The sequence below is a fragment of the Spodoptera frugiperda genome, chromosome 11, assembly GCF_023101765.2.
Source record: "Spodoptera frugiperda isolate SF20-4 chromosome 11, AGI-APGP_CSIRO_Sfru_2.0, whole genome shotgun sequence".
In the NCBI taxonomy this organism is placed as follows: Eukaryota; Metazoa; Arthropoda; class Insecta; order Lepidoptera; family Noctuidae; genus Spodoptera; species Spodoptera frugiperda.
In genome coordinates, this window is record NC_064222.1 from 7,634,138 (window position 1) to 7,655,436 (window position 21,299).

General features: G+C 36.2%; 2 protein-coding genes across 11 annotated transcripts in view; one reads left to right on the plus strand and one right to left on the minus strand.

The window, feature by feature from the left end:
• The first annotated feature begins 283 nt into the window (after positions 1 to 283).
• On the plus strand, positions 284 to 13,077 carry LOC118281708 (serine/threonine-protein phosphatase Pgam5, mitochondrial). Of its 7 annotated transcripts, none has more exons than XR_007705732.1 (7): positions 285 to 617; positions 2,860 to 3,038; positions 4,125 to 4,342; positions 6,628 to 6,761; positions 7,193 to 7,348; positions 8,507 to 8,558; positions 10,471 to 13,077. XR_007705732.1 is itself a non-coding variant. In XM_050696875.1 (7 exons), exons 1-6 carry the CDS (start codon positions 445 to 447, stop codon positions 8,520 to 8,522), a joined length of 867 nt encoding a protein of 288 aa, XP_050552832.1. In that variant the 5' UTR covers positions 285 to 444; the 3' UTR covers positions 8,523 to 8,558; positions 10,471 to 13,077. The 7 variants fall into 7 exon arrangements, 6 of the variants coding, with proteins under 6 accessions (XP_050552830.1, XP_050552832.1, XP_050552834.1 ...); XM_050696875.1 differs by having other exon boundaries at positions 7,193 to 7,339; XM_050696873.1 differs by lacking the exon at positions 8,507 to 8,558 and having other exon boundaries at positions 284 to 617; positions 6,631 to 6,761; positions 7,193 to 7,339.
• A 1,028-nt stretch (positions 13,078 to 14,105) lies between these two features.
• The window catches only part of LOC118274847 (neo-calmodulin), a 42,053-nt gene continuing 34,859 nt past the window's right edge, over positions 14,106 to 21,299 (minus strand). For all 4 annotated transcript variants that reach the window (XM_035592584.2, XM_035592585.2, XM_035592582.2 and 1 more), the window contains 5 exons: positions 19,393 to 19,532; positions 18,001 to 18,144; positions 17,403 to 17,612; positions 16,856 to 16,912; positions 14,106 to 16,575 (listed from right to left, as the gene is read on the minus strand). In XM_035592584.2, the coding sequence (XP_035448477.2) occupies positions 16,466 to 16,575; positions 16,856 to 16,912; positions 17,403 to 17,612; positions 18,001 to 18,144; positions 19,393 to 19,532 (661 nt within the window). In that variant the 3' untranslated portion in view covers positions 14,106 to 16,465. The remainder of the gene's footprint in view (positions 16,576 to 16,855; positions 16,913 to 17,402; positions 17,613 to 18,000; positions 18,145 to 19,392; positions 19,533 to 21,299) is intronic.

Sequence of the window (21,299 nt, forward strand, 5' to 3'; positions counted from 1 at the left end):
CGATTTCGAATCTACTAAACACGTTAATTTGTTGTAAATCACAATCGCCTTAATTTTAATAATGACTTTGCCTCATCTAGATCTAACATCATGTTTACTATCCCGAAATTATAAAATGATTTCAAAGTAAACAAACTCCATTAAACATTGTTCATAGATTAGATAAAAACTACAAATAAAATAAAATTAATTAATAGTCGATTTCAAAAGTGATGTACTCATTAGTCATTAGTTGATTCTTATTAGTTTGACAAATGACAACTTGCGCATGGCAGTTCGGTAGTCTCTCTTGCTATCTGTCAGTTCGCGAAACGTTGTTGTCGCAAGGAGGTTATTTTCGTGAACGATTTTAATTTTAAATTAATTTCTTAACAACAGAAGTACAGCTTACAATATCATAGCTAATGTTAATTAATTGTTAGATCAATAATCACTAAGAACAAAATGGCATCGCTGTCGAGAATTCAAAAGCTTGCTCTAATAAGTTTGGGTGCTGTCGGAGGCGGTTTAGCATATTACAGAATAAATAGTGATCCGAAAGAAAAAAAGTTTAACGCATTCAACTCTTGGACGACAAATTTCACTCCTAGCGTGCAGTGGGATAAAAACTGGGACCAGTAAGTATAAATTATTCAAACATTTATAATACCCTATTATCACGATCATTAACAATTCTTTTGTTTGCTTAATTACTTGGTAAATAGAATGTTTAAAGTAATTTTCAAACGGTAATTATGTACTTTAATATCCTAACGTTTATCTTATCATAGAGAATTCTATAGATGTTGAATTTGTATCTAATAATATAAGCAGGTCATGACACAGATTACTAAAATGTTTTGATACTAAAACAGATTCTTAAATAGACGCGCGATATGGCTAAGTTCGTTTACCTTAAGATACTTTAAAAATAAAAAGGACATTAAATCTGTGTAGAGTCTAAATATAAATTATTCAACATTCTGTGTTCTCCTTTTATTTATGACTTTGCAAAAAGCTGTATGACAAAGTTTTACTTTTTTTTTTGTTTATGGTGTGTAGAAGAAACTTTGTTGTAACTGACAAAGACATTTTTTTATACGGCCAATTTAGCCGTTTTATTCAAGGACAATATAAAAAAATTATAGACTGTATACCTACCTATACTTACAAAGTATATATTTTAATTTAAAAGTTGTTTAATTTTATATCTATTTTAGATTCTTTATATTTTCTTCTTGAATTCTTACCTCATAGATATACAAATCATTCATACATACATAACCCCACACCTGTCTCCCATAGGGGCAGAGACAATGGAACACCAACTGCCACAAACCTTACATGCCTACTTATTTTGGTTCATCAACAGTTGTCAGTCTTTTCATGCATGCTCGTCAGTTAAGGACACTTTATATTGACCATTCTTTAATACATATGTATCCATAGCCATTCTGATATATTTCTTAATCATATAGGATTTATAACCGACTTAAAAAATATATAATAGTATTTTCAGACTAAAAAGAAGGTTTTAGGTATAATAGGTTAAAAAACAGGAGGTCCAACACAGTAAGGGGTTTTGAAGTCGGTTTTTAGAAACATAGTTTTATATTGTCTTGTTAAATAATAATAATCTAAAGGGATTCCCCACTCAGAAACTACCTAGTTTTTATACTGATCGCATGATAGGATAAACATCTGCATGGTTTAGTAATCAAAAGTACACTTATACAGTAGTTATTTGTTTAATATAATGATGTCACTAGTTTATTTAAATAATCACCTACAAATTGTTTTATCAATTATGTAAATAAGATATCATAGTTAGCATCTTATGTATTGTAACAAAATATATGCAGGAAGAATAAGGCAAGGCTTTCCATTACTACCCTTAGTAATTATGAGTTTGGTTCATGTATTAATTTTCGGCAGAACCAAAACGAGAGTGTGTGCAGCGCTCTGATTGGCTAACTCGAATAAACCAACCAATCAGAGAGTCGAACATGCTCTTGTTTCGATTTTGCTTGGTCTCCCCTTTCTGCTTTTTATATATTTGGCATCTACTATTCTATTACAAAGTCAAAGTCAAAATTATTTATTTCAAATAGACCAGGAATACACTTGAATGTCAAAACTACTATTATTAATTTAAAAAATGTCTGTCTATCGGTCAAACTCTTTAGTCAACTACTATTTGCTCCTTCCACAGTGTTGTAGATTCTTGTGGAGAAGAACAAGCAAGAAAGTCCATAGATTTCTCTTTTTCAAAAAGGTATAGATTAATTATATTAATTTGTTTCAAGTATCGATAAATAGTAACTTTTAAAATGTTAGTTATTAGTATTTTTGATTTCTGTTCTGGTAGTTATTTCCAATATAAATGTAGAAGTTTACTTTATTTCAGATTTACAGTATCACTAGGTAGCAAATTATCACTAACTATGGTAGTTCATTAAGATAGTTTATACCGTAACTGATACTAACTGTATTTACCTAATAGGCTATAGGCTACACACTTCAAAAAGCCAATAGAAATCTCGATCATCATGAGATTAATGTTTCTTATCTGTCTCTAAAAGTCTACTTAAGCTTGAATCCAGTAATAAACTCCGTAGAACTGATTGACTATTGTTTCTTTACTTATATCCATAACAGATGAAATGATATAACTAAAGTGGTAATTAATTCGGTAGATAGACTACAAATTAACAGCAGTTTTATGGCCTAAATTACAAATTGATGAATCTCAACCAATGAATTTAAATGATTATTTTTTGACAATATTAGGTTCAGCCAAATTTACGCTAGACATGAAACATTGTTTTATGTATGTATATGTAAATTTAGACCTAATTAACACAAAACCTTAAATTTTAGTCGGGAACCAGAATCCTTGGTTAAACCAATCAAGCATGGGCGTGAAGCTGATGACAACGCATATAATGAGAAGCTGGAGAAGGCCAAGAGCACGGCTGTGAGGCACCTGTTCCTCATCAGACACGGACAGTACAATGTCGACGGAGCCAAGGATACGGACCGGACTCTTACGGATTTAGGTGAGGAGGCACTATAATAAACTATAATGTACTATTTCATAAAGTGTGGGAGAGCCACATTTCGGCATGAATGGGCCGGGTCGACCAGTGTGATAGCACGGGCACACAGAACACCGACGTAACCCCCAAAAGGCCGGCAACGCACTTGTCGCGCCTCCGGTTTTTCGGGTGTCCATGGGCGTCGAAGATTGCTTACCATCAGGTGATCGCCTGTTCGTTTGCCTCCATTTTCATAAAAAAGGAGGTGCCATGTAACTAAATGCAATTCTGCCTGCTCCTTCGTTAACATTATGGTCATTATACAATGAATAAAGGGATTTTCTAAGTGCAACTATTATTTCTAGAATATTATCTATCTCTTGAACGTTTGGAGCTTGTCATTAAATTAAATGCTTTTTAATTATTAGAGAGATAATATTCAATTAACTACCAGTTCTAGTGTGAACTCATACTAAACTACAATATATGTATTGTAAAGACATTAGAATATCTCAAGTAGTACAAGCAAGTAAATAACTTGGTAGTAAATGTTCTGATTTATTAACAATCATCGTTTTTACTGCAACATAAAATATTTACTTTATAAATAAAATGTAGCCACTGGGGTTGTTACTTGTCACATAAATAACAATAAGTATGTAATATATTCTATTGATCCTAGTTTTCCATATTTGACTTCTTTATCAGTTTTTTGCAGTGTCGAAAATGCGCGTAAATGTTACGTCCGCTCTTGACTAGCTAGCGTAGAGCGAACATCAAATAATAGAGATCATTCACAGGGCACAATTTGAAACTTGTTTTTAAGCTGCGCTGAATAACTGATTCGTATCAGGGTTTTTGAGAATCTCAAATCTAATTATCCATGTAGGTAGTGTCTCGATATACAGTCCATCCACACAGTCAGACATCATAATAATATAATAAATAGCTCATAGGTAGGCGTGAGCACGCCTACCTATGAGCTATATCATCGCCTACCACCAGGCGAGAAGGTTGCCAAACGCCATCCTATAAAGTACGAATAAAAATCTTACTCAAGAGTTATATCATCTCATTATTACTCTAAACACTTATAAAAAATTACAGGAAGACTACAAGCGGACTTCACAGGCCAAAGACTGGCTCTACTAGACATAAAATGGGACTTATTAGTCCAGTCCACCATGACACGGGCTCAGGAGACAGCCCACATCATAGCTAAACATCTTGACAAGAATATTCAAGTGAAGGACTGTCAGCTCATTGAAGAAGGAGCTCCGATACCTCCAGAGCCACCGGTCGGACATTGGAGACCGGAGCCAAAAGTATGTATCATTTTGTATAGTTTTAGCTTTTGTCACAGTATGGGTGCTTTTCCACCAGATATGTGCTATGTAACTATGCTACGAAGATGTAATAGCTAGGCTGTGAAACGATGTGACTGTTTCCACTGTGCGAGGAAGATGCGTGAGTATGCGATGTATCGATAGTAGGGAAGCCATCCATAACACGCATCTTTCCATATAAAAAACATAGCTTAGCTGAGTTCGTTCCACCAGTGCTAAACTATGTGTATCAATGAATATGATTGGTGGAAACCAAACACATCCATAGCAATGTAGCATAGCACATCTCTGGTGGAAAAGCACCCTAAGAGTTGCCATCTGTGGATACTTGTACATGTTTATAGTAATTTTATACATTTTAAATAACACAACATTGCTTACATTATCGTCCTGCATTAACTTCTTGCATGCTCATCAGTTAATGGTACTTTTAACTTAGCTCTTTTAGGTCTAGAGACAGATTAAAAAAAAAATTACATGGAACTTAAGTAAGGAGGTATTTTTATGACTGACTAGTCAAAATAGATACCTAATTGAATAAGGAAAACCACTTCTTTACCTTCTATGAATTGTTATTGGCAAATAAGTCATACAAATTCTTAAGTGGCTATGCATAATGAAAATCAATTGTCATGACCATAACAATTGACTTAATATTATGTCAATTAAGTGACCACTTAGGTCAAAGGGTAACAATTTTGTTATAAATTGTTTTATAGCTGCTATTTAAGAAATTCGTCTGCTCTTTGGTCCCTCTGTCCCAGTGTAAGATATTTATTTAGTAAAACGTAATTTATAGTCAAATCAAAGTCAAAATTATTAATTTCAAATAAATTAGAAAGGGACATTTGAATGTCAAAGTAAATATAATAATATTAACAATGTCTGTCTGTTGGTCAGTCAGTCCTATAGGACTGACTGACCAACAGTGAAGCTATTTGCTCATTCCAAACTGTGAATTCCTATGGAGAAGAACGAGCAAGAAACTCCATAGGTTACTCTTTTTCAATCAGGTTCACAATACAATTCTTGGTAGATTAATAGTATACGTATTCAAGATGTTTTTGATTACTAAAAGAGCTAAATATACGTACCAATATCAGAACTGTACTATTTTAAATATAGTACACAATAAACGAACTATCCTCTCAGTCTATTTTAAGACGTTGAATGCAGCAAAATCGCATTCAGCACATCCCATGCATTGTGGGCTAAAATATCTTTACTAATTCAAATTCAGTGATCACTGAACGATAACCTCTTTGAAAATACCTCTTGTTACAATGTAGTGCCTTTAATCTGTTAAGCAGCTTCTTCTTTAATATTGCCTTTTAATCCCCGACAAGGGTGCACAATTGCACATATCAACATTTATTTTATTATACCCGAAATCTTATAGTTTAATATTAACTTATAACTATACTACTCTTGAAGAAAGTTACATTGCATAATAAACTCTACAATGAAGGCGCTTGGTTGTATAAAACTTTGCTACACTCTAAGATTTTCTCATGTGTCGTAGGTGCGTTTACAAACATACAAGTTCTCATTCACATGACACCCAGACCCGAAACAACAATTTGTGGATCACACAGAGTCGCGGTGACTAGGCACTTAAATTCCTAATTTAAATAACTTAAATTCTTTATAATTTATGCATGAATTGTTTTCTCAGCTGTTTGTAACTTAATTGTTCCATTGCATGTGTTTTCACCATTTATGTTTTCTGTACATTTTACTTTATACGAACCAGTTTGCATATAATATAATTTCATTAACTAATCTGTCCATTTGTCCTGTTCATCATAATCATAACCTATTTTGTTTTGTCTTTTCCTATACCTACTTATCTCTAATCTGGGATTTTCATGGAGATTTCATTAAACAATTTTTTTATAAGATATTAATAGTCTAGTAAAACATATTTTTCATACTATCCTTCCTATATTTTCAATTCTTTTTTTTTTATAAATTTGGCTGTTGGCCATTGGGCCCCTAGAGTTAATAAGCCGGCCCCGTTCTTTAATTAGTTGGGGGCCCATTATTTACTAAGGCAAAATATTGCTATGGAAATATTTAAATTTACCAATGTTACCCAAAATAATAATTCAGTAATTACTATAAAAAAAATATATTTATACCAAATAATTAGCGAGCGGGCCCCCAAATCTTGCAATCAAAATTCCACGTTCTCACATAAGAGTTAAGGTCTGGTTTAGAATGCAACTGGCGAGTATAGTAATCCACGGTTTTGGCACGTGCAGCAGTTCTTTCAGGACAGTGCGCGGATAGAGGCGGGCTTCCGTCGCTACTTCTACAGAGCGCCGCCGGAGCAGACTGAAGACACCTACACACTGTTGGTCTGCCACGCCAATGTGATCCGGTATTATGTTTGCAAGTAGGTTTATTTTTGATTGTTTCTTTTTTATTTTGACTTTATTTATTTACCTACCCCCCGTTCGTACTCCTGCTTTCCGCGCCGGAACCATGTTAAACCCGCTAGGTAGTCCGTAGCTCCGGATCAGGCATCAGCCCTATTGGGCCCCATCTGTGGTGGTCTGATGGCTGTATGAAGCGGGTCTGGTTCTGGTCGGGTGGCGAGCAACCCTTGCTCGCCGCCCGCAGACTCGGCACTTTAAGACCCTAGAATTAATTTTATCCTTTAATTATTTGTAAACAACTGTCAGATATTTTAATTATCAAAGAGAAAATACCTACATGTTTTTTCAAATACATTATCTTTGATTGGAATCTTTGCAGGCATATTAGTGTTCGTCTTACAATCATATTTATGGTCCTATATTCATAATTCTTTTCTAATTTTTCCAGGGCTCTCCAATTCCCACCAGAAGGTTGGCTTCGGATATCACTGAACCACGCCTCAATCACATGGATAAGCATCATGCCCAATGGCAACGTAGTCCTGCGGTGCTTGTCCGATACTGGCCACATGGAACCTAAGTACATCACTAGCCGGTAAAACAGGTGTTTACGAGGTTTATACGGGTGTAGCTAGCACTAGTGTGACTGGCGTGCCAATCAAAATGTGATTGGCACGCCAATCAATGCCAATTGCTGTTATTTCTGAATAGAAATTTCGAGTAATTGGCCGGATTCTGCACTGATTTGGGGTTGAAATTGATGGTTCTTTTAACATTTTTACTTAGATTGGTTGTAATTAATATCACAACATGGTATACTAAAGAGAGAATCAGGCAGCACTATTCGTGTATTAGAATTACAGTTCTAGAATTAATTATTATGTTATCGGCTTACTCACGTAACTGTTTAACGAGGAACTCGACTAGTTTCAAGCTATGCTAGAGGCTTATATTTATGAGGAATTTGTCGTGTGTCGCGGAATGCAGCTCATGAAAATGAGCCTCTACTGTGGCTTGCAACTAGTCGTTCTTCGTCAAACAATTACGTGAGTAAGCTGATAACATAATAATTAATTTAGTGTGTCTCACGAAAGATTTTTTTAAAGTCATACACTTTTATAAATACTTCTAAACGATATAAACGTAATGTTAAAAGTATCAAATATATTTCGATCCCACTGAGACTGAAAGGCATCTTGTTCATTATATTTTAACTACATATTCTATCCTTTATTATTATTGTTGAAATATTTCAAGACTTAGTGAAATCAAGAATAAGATGCTATTTCAGATCACAAAGGAGCATCATAACTTACAAATGTTGACTTTATTTCAAGTTGTTTACAGTCTAAATTACCATGCATTTGATTAAGTTATGCTGTTCTATGCACATTTTTTTTACATATCTGAGTGTACATAGACAATAAATTACAATAATTTTGTTTATTATTTAGTGATGGCTGTATAAATGTACAAAGAACTAACATTATTATCTCCTTTTTTATATACAAAGCATATTGAACTTTAAGACAAACTTATAAAGTTTTAATTTATTCAGCACTTTAGAGTCAAAAGCATGTATTGCCTGCCTATTTTGAATGTTACACAGTTCACATAAAGCTCAATTTGCTAAGATTTATAAAAAAAAATACTTCCATTTCGATCCGTAGCAATGTAAATCCAACCTTATTCTCACGCAATTAGCGACTATAATCATGCCATCACTAGATAATTTACCTTCTTTTTCTATGTTGCGTTTTAGAACTGGACCGGGATAATGGAGTAGATGTTGTAGTGACTAGCGCTAGTTACTGGTATGTTTAAGTAGATAGTATTGGAATGGGCATAGAACTTCAACTGCCATACTCAGAGACATTAAATGATTACTTAAACATTTTTGTATGATATATTCCCCTCAAATTGGCAGACGTGCAGACGATTCACCAGTAACTTAAGTATGGGTTTGCTTTACGTTTAAAATAATCGAAACGAGAGCGCGTCCGGCGTACTGATTAGCCGGCCTAAATAAACCAACCAATCAAAGCGGCGAATGCGCTCTCGTTTTGATTACTTTAAACGTAAAGCATATTCATACTGATGATACGATCGGCGCCACCCATGAATACCGAAACACTAGGGAACTTACAAACTTTAGGAATTTGAGGACTTCGCGTTGTTTAACGCCTAATTTCAATTCGTACCGATTTTGTCCCGAAAATAAATGCCAAAGGACGTGGGGAAGTAACTATTGAATGACTCTGAGTACGGCTGTAACTACAATGCTCCATAATTGGCTTGTGTTGGGGTGTTTTTAAATCTTACTAATAAGTTTACTGCGCAGTTTAATATACTAAAGGTGTGTATAATAGAAATATGTGGTTGTCCAAGCATGGTTTAGGTATTATCAAAAAACAACAAAAATCAGTGGTTTTGTGATTCTTCTAGTTGGACACATTTTTTGAAAATAATCATTTATTTCTATTGTACATTAAACATAATTGCAATGTGTGCAATAAAGTGTAGTTCGTATTTTAGCCTTAGTACTTAAAGACTAAGACTAAGATAAGTACTAAAAGTACTAAGTTAGCACTGAATTGAACATTTTTGACTGCGACAATTTTTAGGACTAATAGGAATTTGCAATCGATGAATCACAATAGCACATTCAAAATATGTTATTGCTACTATATACGTATAGAAGTCTCGAAAAATCACAATGCTCTATTAGTCTATGAACATGGTTATGTTTTAACATGGTTATGGTTTATTCTCGAAGGGGTACGCAGTAGTGCATATTACGGCACGTAATGCCACTGTACAATGTACACACACTTTTCACAAATGGTCTTATGAGCTTATTACTGAAATTTTGTTTAGAAAAAAGCCCGGTAGTACTTTAAATAACATGAGCAGCTATTTTACCAAATGTTACATGAGCAGCTGTTTACCTAATGTTACATTTAAGCCTACATTTCCATTTGAACAGAAAAGGCTTAAAATTATAGTCAAAGTAATTCATACATCTGTGTCAATATAGTTTGCTGTTACATTGTCAAACAAATATGATATTGAGAACTGAATTATGTACTTGTCAATTTATAAAATTTTCTGGAAAGCATTATTTTAATTTTTGTTTGAAATCATATCTACAAATTAAACTGCTCTTTAAAAAAACCGGCTGAATTGAAAACCATTTTGAGGAAGTCGATTAAAAATATAAACTTTGAGTATTACTACTTATGTAGTTTCTGAATATTAATTCACTCTATGTAGGCTTTATGATTGGGGATGGTTCAGTTTTCTTTTTTTTGTATATTATTTGCAATTACTTTTATGTGGCTGCACAATGCAATGTCTCTTTTGCTTTTTAATATCTAGCACGTAATGCACAATAAACTGCACTATATACGTTATTTTGCGACTGGGCCCCTGGAGCTAATCCCAGGGGCCCGATGGACAATAACAAAAAATCACTAAAAAAAATATTGTTTTTGTTTTTTAATGTTAATGCTATTGTATTTTTTAATACTTTGCTAAAACTATTAAAGGCAAATAACATAAAATAACTAAAAGGTGCTTATATATTAAAAATAATTAATATTTGTGATCAAATGTTCAACTACTCATACATAAGTCTCTGTGCTTATAACAATGTTAATTTTGGAATTACCTTATTTAAAATTCGTCTAGATTTTGAAGATCAAATTCACATTGTTTTGGTTACAGTAATAGCTGTTCAAAAAGGAAGGCCAAGAAACAAGGTAAGGAAAACAAGGGATAAAAAAATTACTTTCGACACATATTAGCAGGGCCTAGTGCGAGCATTTTTACGGTAATGCGATTGACACATCACTACGTTTAGCAATCTGATTGGTTGGTTATTTGGAGCTGGCCAATCAGAGCGCCAACCGTCTAAACATGCTAATTGCGTTATCGTAAGACAAAACTCGTACTATGCTCTCAGCACGTTAAATATTATCGCGAGACACCATGTAATTAGGATTCTATTGATTAATTTTATTCATGAAATATTTGATGGTGTCTTCTCTTTGCAATGTTTGCGGTTGACCAGACTATAAAAAAATTACACCAGGCTCCAAGTTTGTCGGGGCCCTAAGTACTTATAAATTTTTATTTTTGTTTGTAATGTTAAAAGTCAAATCATTTATTCCGATAGTTTGACAGTCTATCTGTGTGTAGCTTCGAATGGAGAAGAACGAGTAGAAAACGCCATTCGTCACTCTTTTAATAAATACAATTACTTATAGTTTAATTTCAAGATCTTGTTGGACATGTTACAAAATTCTGAAGTGATTGGAATTAATCTAAAAAATAGGCTTCTCAAATGTCGACAAATCGCATGTAATGTCCTAAGTGTTGCAAGCGTTCATAGGCCACGGTAACCACTTACCATCAGGTGGGCCGTGTGCATTCTTGCCACGGTCGTGGTAGAAAAATATATTCTACAGAAGTCATATTTGAAACTATAATTTTTCTAATTTGTGTACTCTACTGCAAACATTGTTAAATGAACCATTTTTAAGAATACAATTGATCAATGAACAAACACACAGTATTTACTCGCGATAAATAAACATTAAATTAATCTAAAACAGAATTAGGTGAAAATTAAGTATACTTATAATTATGTAAGAAAATAAATGATATCTGTAGTTACCGCATGAAACTAGGAAGGCAAGCGAATGACAATGTAACAGCACATGCAAACGCTTTAAGTAGGATGCATGATAGAAATATAAAATAAAATTATCCAATGTCAATTGTTAACATAAAATGCGCCTTAATTTTACTGCCATAGTGACCAGAATTGATCGTGAAACGATTGTGCAATGACGAATGATACTAAGATGATGAAAATATATTAATTAGATTAAAAAGTTTTATGCTTTTAATTTAAACTGTGCCTCTAAAAAATATCTTAAATAAAATTCTGTACTCTTAGTACGAGTTAGCTTTACTTTTATAGTAATCGAAACGAGTGCTCGTTCGGGGCTCTGATTGGCCGTCTCGAATTAACCAACCAACCAAAACGCGCTTTCGTTTCGATTACTTTAAACGTAAACCAAACTCATACTAAGGGTACAGAATGACTTCTCCCAATAACGGCGCATTATGAAATTATGTTAAAACATTCATATTTGCCTTTATCACGTGTGTATGTACTGTGTATAATTTATAAGAACATAATAAGTATCATTGTTGTTAAGTATTATTAGTTCAGTTATAATTTAAATGCAGGTTAGTGCCATAAACCATATTGCAAGTTCGTTATTTTAATAACAATGCAACTTCTTTAAGAAAGTCTATTGGAAAGGCTAATCCGAAATAACTTAGAAAAAATGTAAAACTATCAAAGGACATAGCAATAATTATAAAACAATGATGTATGTGCCTAATCGCCGTATTCAAGAGTCATTTAATAGTTACTTAACCCTGTCCTCAACAATTGTTTTCTATACTAAATCGTTACTAAGGAATACTTTAAGTAATCATTAAATATTTCTAAGTGCGGCAGTAAAACGATAGATTTATTGTTTTGGTTGTCACCATAAGTCAAAAAGCGTTTTTCAATTACCATTTTGTCTAGTCGAGTCGTTAAGTGAAATTGATTTTTAAAATCTTAGCAACAGATTTCAAAGTGTATTAAAAGGTCTGAGCGTGACAACCTGTAAAATTCAAAGTACATACGTTCCATTTTATTTGGTATTTTTTTTTTATAAATTAGGCTATTTTTTCACATTTGTATGGTCTAATATCAATAGTCTAGCCGAAACATAGAAATCCTTTTTTTGTAAAATGAAATACCCTATTTGAAGTCATACAATTTGCATTAAAATGAATAGTGTGACAATATGTGCCTAATTGAAGCAATATCAAGATATGTGTTACCCTTGATTAGTGTCCCTAGGTCAAGTATAATATACAAGAATCTAACTAGGAGTGTTTGTGAGTTACCTTAGACCTTGTTCAAACCGTAATAAATTTCAAATTTGAATATCAAAAGTTATTTATGAAACTCGAATATAAAATCGATGAAATATCAATCTTATTTTATGCAACTAAGGTTTAAACTAACTCACAGATTTGCCTATGTTAAACTACCTATTACAGTCTAGTTAGCAACATAAAACTGCCTTATTGTTTTAGATTAACAGTTAAACTCAATTATTATTATGCCATTGATATTTTTTTACCGTACCGTAATTGCCAAATTACCTCTAGCCTAGCAAACTACGTATGTTTGTGAATTTGTATAAATACACTATAATTATTGTAAATATTTTGTAATGTTGAATAAAATGTATAATGGAATTTCGATGTGTTATTTATTTCTGCCTGTACTTCTCTCCTGAAAGAATTTAAGGGCAGTTGAGGAACCCTTGAATCCCTAACCCCGAAAAGGTCGACAACGTACTTGTACGCTTCTGGTGTTTCAAATGTCCATGGGCGGCGGCGATTGCTTACCATCAGGTAATCATTCTGCTGGTTTACCGGCGTATTCCACGAAAAAAGACGATTGATCACTGCATTCATTCAGTACGGTAAAAAACCGTGGTGAAACCATAAAAATATTTTTGCATTTTGTAGATAAGAACATAATGATTTCAAACAACTTATTTATTGATGCAATAGGTATAACGTTCACTGCGGCCAGTTAAAACGTATTTTTTTCTTTACCTATAATCTTTTAATGGAGGTCAATAAGTTAATGTTAACTTCCTACAATAAAGAGGTTTATTGTTTTGCAAGAAAACAACACTACAAGAAAGCACTGTTCAGTAAATAAATACCATAGCCTCAAAAGCTGCTTTTACATATGAATTAGGTGCCTAAAGTATTGAGGTACCTTATACCTAAAATTAATCATCAGCTCTCAGACTACCAAGTTCAAAACACCGGTTTTTTCTACCAGAAACATTTCGGTGAGTGTGCAGGATATTGCACAACTTAATTCCCCCTAAACCTTTCTATCATCGAACTACAAGGCAATCGGAGAAGCGCCCACTCGCACAAGGCGCTTCGCTTCAAGTTTCCTTGTACGAACTGCTAAGGAGTGGAATTTTTTGCCGGAGTCTGTGTTTCCTAATAGGTATAACCTGGGTGTCTTCAAGGCCCGAGTGAATAGGTTGTTCATGGGCCTACCACGCATCATCACTTACCACCAGTCGAGATAGCGGCCAAACGACGACCCATTAAATGTGTAAAAAAAGAAAAAGAAAAACTGCTCAGTTCATTTTGGCCAATAAACATCACACTTTATGTTAAACTAATAGAGTCCACATTACTTATAATAAATTATTTATCTAAAGTCTATTTGTAGGAAAAATAAAACGATAAACTTGTTTCTAGAACATTTTATTTGTATATTGGTTCTGTATTATTCATGTACAACATCAATATTTGCGAAATATCATTAATTTTAATATCTATTCATGCATTTTATTAGACAAATAAAAGCTCTGATTATATGTAAATTCTTGTTAGGATATGTTGAAAACTTTGAGGTATAAATAGTTGATATAAGATAATATTATTGATAGGTAAAATCTTGAAGGAGATATTTAAAAAATAATTCTAGGATTTACAGTGCTGGGTAAAATTAGCACATAGTTTATTCACTGAGAAACTAAAAATAGTGTTTTTTTATTTATCCATATTTGGCACAAACATTTTCAAATATTTAAATTAGGTACTTTGCGTTTGGGCCCCCGTTTTGAACTCGACGGGGCCCCTGTACTTAATCAGTGGGCCGCAAGTGGCGTCTTTAGGTAAATTAACAAAAAGTATTACTACACTTTACCCAGCACAGTAATTTATTTAATTCTTATTATTTCTAATGAGAGGCAAAAACATTAAGCCAGTAAATATACGAAATGTAAATAGTAATTATTCTTAAAATAGTCACAAGCAAGGTAAGATTTACGTTGCAACTATCTCACTCGTCAATACAGTAATTTGAAAGAGTAAAAAGGACAAAATATTTACAATTCATTATGTTAATAAAAAATTGGTGTTTCATGGAAAAATCACTCAATTTTATTTTTTACCGTATGGGCTACGGCGTCGATAGGCCTTACGTTTCTTTCTGTTAGAAACGGCATTCATTGGTTAGTGTTGTATGTATTGTAGGTATTTTATTTAGCTGATAGTATGAGTAAAATACAAAACCCTAGCTTTCCAGTAGTGGTTCGTAGATAGTTAATCTCTTATAAAGACAAATGTTTCATTATTTTGTGAAAATATTCTACTTATTAATTAGAACTGGTATGTAAAATATTTCCACAAATTTCACAAACGTGTTGAACTTCAGTAGAATAAACAGTCACATTATTAAGTACTATGAATTAAGATATTTTTATTTGGAAATAAAATATTAACAATTATTTTGATAACAGCTGAAATATTCGATTTTGGGAAACTTTCGTTGTTATTTTTTAATAAATATTTTTATCAATTCTACAATATATGGGGTTTGATATTAAAAATGTAGATATTAATGAATGAATGATTGAAAAATTTTAAGTTGATTAAAAAAGAAAAACGTTACACTTTTCTGCAAGCTATTTACAGGCGACAAGCCACACTTCAATTTTATTTTATTAATCAAAAATTCCTGTATATCTATGATGAAAAAAAAAAATAGTCCAGTCCTTTTAAGATCAAGCAATTGATTGGGTAGCTGGTAGGTTTCCATTATAATGTAACTTGAATATCTGTATAATAATATTTAGACACAAAAATAAATTAAATATTGAGTCAAGTTATTGCTTACTATATAATACCAAATATCTACAAATTATTAGGACCTGGACAAATATTTTTATTTTACGATAATCGTATCTGACCTCCACGGGGTGCAATATATAATTTTGACAATGGGCCCCAAGCAGTTTTGTGGGTGCATGAACTCACTGGGGCCCCGCTGTAAACGTACCGAGTGGGGCGCTAGCCACTGGATTTTATAGATACCTCAAAAGGCTGCATCATGCTAGGAATTGGTCACAAAATCTTTAATATTGATTCGAAGTTTGTTTTAGGCGCGCACAAACTCCATAAAATCTGCCGTACTTTAGTAATAAACAACGTAATAAATAATTAAAGCCAGCTTTAGCGTAAAGCGGTCGATATTTTACGTAGCCAGGATTAGATTTCCTTTATTTTTGAGCTTAATCCTTCAATCTACTAATATTTTCCGTGTTCCTGTCGCTCATGTCGTATTGCTGCGATAGAAAATAAGCATGATTTTTTCGTTCTATTCACACGATTGCTCCTCCTTATTTAGTGTAGATATAATTTTTTCGATTTGTATCCGCGCGCCATGGGCACGGTAGTTGATATAGGTATAACTGGGCGGTTAACAATGTTAACAAAGTGAATAACTACATATTTCTACGTAGGTAATTTAGGATACCCGTAGGTATTGAGTAGATAAGCGTGGTGTATTGATTAATGCTCAAACCTTCTCCGTGTGAGAAGAGGCCTTTGGTCAACAGTGGCCACTTATAATGATGATGATTTTAGGATAATCGTCAATAGCTTGCTGCTTAATCAATTAGACACATTTAAAATATTATCTGTCTTTATAGATAGGTATAATTTCATGTGTTGCATGCATCCTGGCTTGATCTTTACATGTATAATTTTTGTCCTAGATAGTGGTATGTCTTCCTAATCCTGGCTACGTGTTGATATCGTCAGTTTAGTTGGCAGCTACAGGCCGCTGCAGCATGAGGTCTGGTCCGTCAGTCGTGTCGTCCTCGTCTTCATCATCACACGCGTCCTCAGGCTCGCCCAGGGCGCGGACGAATTCTGATAGACAAAAATGTAGTGTTAACTATTGGTGAATTTGTTTAAAACTTCATTTAATCTATTATATAAAAATAAGTCGGGTTTTACTTCCTGACGCTATAACTCTAGAACGCACAAACCGATTGCCACGGTTTTGCATTCGTTGGAGAGATGTCGGGCTCCGTAACGTTTACAGCAAAGAAAATTCAGGAAAATTTTCAAGAGAGAAGCAGTAAAGCAATGGTGGGGAAAGGGAGTTCGCCGGGTTTGCTAGTTTATTATATTAGTAAGTACAGCTTACCAAGGAAATCAATGCGGCCATCGCCGTCTGCGTCCACCTCTTTGATCATGTCCTCGACTGAAACAATTTAGAAACTTTTAGTATTTTGGTAGGAAATAAAACATGCACGGACTGGATTGTACAAAATATAGTATGGTAGGGTACGACTGGGGGCTGGTTCTTAGGTATAGGTAAAAAACCTGCTGCAATGAAGGGCGTCCTTCTCTATGATGGTTTCTTACTCTCTATGATCTTATCAGCCACAAGAAGTGATGAATATATACCGTTTCACCAATATCTTCCAGTAACCTTAGTATGAGTTTTTATGTTTAAAGTAACCGAAACGAAAGCGCGTTTAGCACTCTGATTGGCCGGCTCGAATAAATCAACCAATCAGAGCACGGAACGCGCTCTCGTTTCCATTACTTTTAAACTAATCGATCGGTTGGAAGCGACTTCGTATACATCTTCATCTACATCATCATCATCAGCCGAGAGACGTCCTTTGCTAAACAAAGTAACAATATATCTTACTAAGCCCCAATTATAAAATAGAGTATACACTCACTCTCTTCCTCAGACAAGTCCTCTCCCAAGCACTGGAGGACGGCCCTCAGGTCGGAGGCACAGATGTACCCGCGGTTGTGTTTGTCGAACACTCTGAACGCGTCCCGCAGTTCCCTCTCCTCCTGCTCAGCGGAGCTGGTGTTCCCTGCAGGGCCACTCATGGACTTGGACAGGATGCTCACGAACTCCTCGAAGCTGACGTTGCCGTCGCCTGGAGAAAGGAAGTTCGTTAAAGAACTAGTAAGTAAGGTAAGTAAAGTAAGGTAAGTAAAGTAAGGTATCTAAGTAAAATAACTAGTAAGTAAGGAAAGTAAAAATTAGAAATTAGCACCCAGCTCGTACTACTTCCTACGTTTTGTCTTAAGGTTTTTTCATAAGATTCTGTCCTATGTCGTGCTTGTGGTTGCGTTTACAAACATATCAATTTCGATCCATCACTAACAACAAAATCAAATCACAAAGAGTTGTTCAATCAACTCGTCGAAAGTCGAAGACTCGTTTTTTTCAAATAGACCAGGAAGGCACTTTTGAACGTCAATGACTTTGAACCCTCGGTAAACATGAAAATAAAAGATATACGTCTCAGCAGTTTCACATACCATCGCTGTCGACCTCCTGCAGCATGTCCTGCAGCTCCTCGACCCTGGCGAACTGCCCGAGGCTGCGCATCACTCTGCCGAGCTCCTCCTTCGTGATGGTGCCGTCGCCATCCTTGTCGAACAGGCGGAATGCCTCACGGAATTCTGGTGAAAGAGCACGTTATTTAAAGAGGTTTTTGAAAATGGTCCATTTGTTTCAAAACGCACTCGTACCGCCTCTGGTGTTTCAAGTGTCCATGGGCGGCGGCGATTGCTTACCATCAGGTGATACGTCTGCTCGTTTGATCGTGTTTCATAAAAAATAAGTACTTATAACCACCCATATTACACATGACAATCAATAAAGAGCGGTAGAAATTATGCAGGTATATTAGTTTTAAGCTAGGTTTAAGTTTTGGATTCAATTCTTGAGAAATTCGCTGAGTACCTACTGACCTATACTCTAATACTTTGCTAGTCATCCTGCTAGATGTACGAGTACGAATTTCGCGTGACGTCACTTCTAGAAATTACGTATTTGCTCCCACTCCCAAACTTTGATTCGTTTTATCTAATTATTATTGTTAACTTATATGACAAAATAAAAAAAATACTTGTCTAATAATATTTTTTCATTACCTAACCAACGCACTAAATAGATTTTTAATTTTAATACCCCATCATGATCTCTCTAATTCCCAAGCGTAGGTACCTACCGCCTGACGCAGGTGCTTACCGGACACGGAAGTTTCGGTAGGTACCTGTTTCGGATTCGGCGGGAGGAAACGCCCGGGTGTCGGCATTGCGAGGACCACCCGGAGGACACGGTGGAGCATACAGTAGCGGTGTGCCCTGCATGGGCTGAACACCGCCGTGTCCTTAGGGATGTGATCGGCGACGGTGACCTCTCGCGTCCGGCTCTGGTTCAGGCCATGGTGCGGAGCGAGTGGGGATGGGACGCCGTCTCCTCCTTTTGCGAAGCAGTCATGCTAGCTAAGGAGGAGGCGGAGCGCGTGAGGGAACGATCCTCCTTACGTCCTAGCCGCCGCAGTAGACACTCCGGGCGTCGGGGATCGCGTGACGATCTCCGGCCACCGTAAGTGCGGGTCTGCGGACGGTGAGCAAAGGTAGCTCGCCGCCCGAACAGAACCAGACCCGTGCGTGCGTGCGGCGCGTCGCGTTCCGCGCGCGCCTCAAAGAGCCCGACCACCACAGATGGGGCCCAACAGGGCTGATGCCCGACCCGGAGCTGCGGACAACGTAAAAGGTTACCGGGGCTCCGGCTCAAAGCAGGAGAAGGAACGGGGTGGTTTTTAGTCAGTAAAAGTCTGACACTCCCTCTCGCCTCACCTAGGGCGGGAGAAGTCATTGGATGATTTTCCCCCTCAAAAAAAAAAAAAAAAAAAAAGGTACCTTTCATTTGCGTCCTGGTGATGCCGGAGGTCTCGTCCACGATGGAGGCCTTCCTGTCGAGCGTGGTGTCGGCAGCCGGCTTCAGGAAGGTCACCTGGCGGGCCGGCTTGTTCGGAGACGCCTGCTCCGGTAGCTGCTGACTGGAACGTGGAAAGGAGGTTTAGAATAGTGTGTTGGGGAGCTGGAGTATTTAGGGAAAGGACTCCGTTTTATTACTGTGTTATGTTATCAAAGTATGTATGTATCTATCTGAGTATATTGAGAATTATTTGCTTTCAGCTAACTTTAACGGCCTGGACACAGTCTCTGGCGGTGCGGTGCGCGGTGAGGCGAGAGACGCGTCGAGCGGTGTGATTTGCGGTGGTATGCCACAGCTAGCCTAGTAGCGACCACGACGGCGTGAACACTAGACGTATTTAGGGAACAGCTAACTATTAAAATGCTCCTGTCAAAAGTCATTATTTTATGTTAAAAACTTGCGGTAAAAACAAAATTATTTGTTTCGTTCGTGCGACGCCTGAATGCGTCCACCGATGCCACCACCCGCGCCGCTCTGAGCTGTGGCCGCCTCGATACTCGCTAGTACATTTGTTTCACTCGCACACTGCGCAGCCCGTCGCCGCCGTGTACCGCGCGTGTCTCTCGCGCCGCAGGTCGCGCCGCAGGACGCGCCGCGCTGCGCATCGCCGTTAGCTGTGGCATACTTCTTAAGTTCTCTACCATTTGTTTTCACCGCACACCGCTTGCCGCGTCTCAAACCGCGCCGCAATCCGCGCCGCTCTTGGCTGTGGCCAAGGGGTAACGTCGGTCACCATTGACCACCACGGCTTTCAATGTGTTAAATAGCATAGTTTTAATAGCAATCAAGACTATGTAGTTATAGACGAGAATCATTCTTTAACTATAAACTAAACTGTATTAAACCGTGTCTTATTTGGTATGGTAGTGAGTGTCAGACTCTGACTGACTAAAAGAGCTGGAGCCCCGGTAAACCCGTTAGGTAATCCGCAGCTCCGGGTCGGGCGTCAGCCCTACTGGGTTGATGCCTATTTGTGGTGGTCTGGTGGCCCTTTGAAGCCTAAGATAACACTATGAACTCATAACATTCAAATCTGCCTTAACACTGATAGACTGATGATATTTTATTATGATGATCTTTCACGAAACTCTTGCAATATTTATTTCCAATTTAAAACCCTTTAGGTATCGACACTAAGGCAAACGTATCATTTTTATTTTCATAAAATAAATTCACATCATCGTAAACCAAAACAAAATTCACAAAGGGAAACGCAACATATAAAACACATACCGTTTTGGCCTGGTAAACATTAGTTTTACATAGCTAATGAGATAATTCTTGGGGCGATGGAGCGACCCAACTTTGTTTGACCACCCATTGCATTGCTCCGGGGCAAATAGAATTTTTAAATTGGATTGCTAGGGGCCGCGCGCCGCGTACAGCGACGGACGCTTTCCATTTTTTTTTTTAACGGAAAAAATGAGAAATTCTCTTTGCGTTCTAAACGTAGCTTTTCAAAGATTTAAATTCAAATGGAATTATAGGATTAAAAAGGCAACTCTTAGTTTTGAGGTAGATTTTCTTATGTCTTTTAACTAGGTGGTTTAGTTTTCATTGCCAATTGATATAGCACTTGCTTTCAAGTTCTGATTCAAGATGAGACATAGACATGTTGTATTTAAGTGTGGGAGAGTTATACTTCGGTACGAACGGGCCGGCTCGACGGCCTCACAGAAAACCGACGTGAAACAATGGGCGGCAGCGATAACTTACTATCAGATGCTCGTTTACCTAAAACTAACTAACTAAAAGGGGCCCCGTTCCAATGTTCTCATCTGAACTTTTCTATTTTTATATTGGAAAGGGAGAACCGCCACATAAAGCC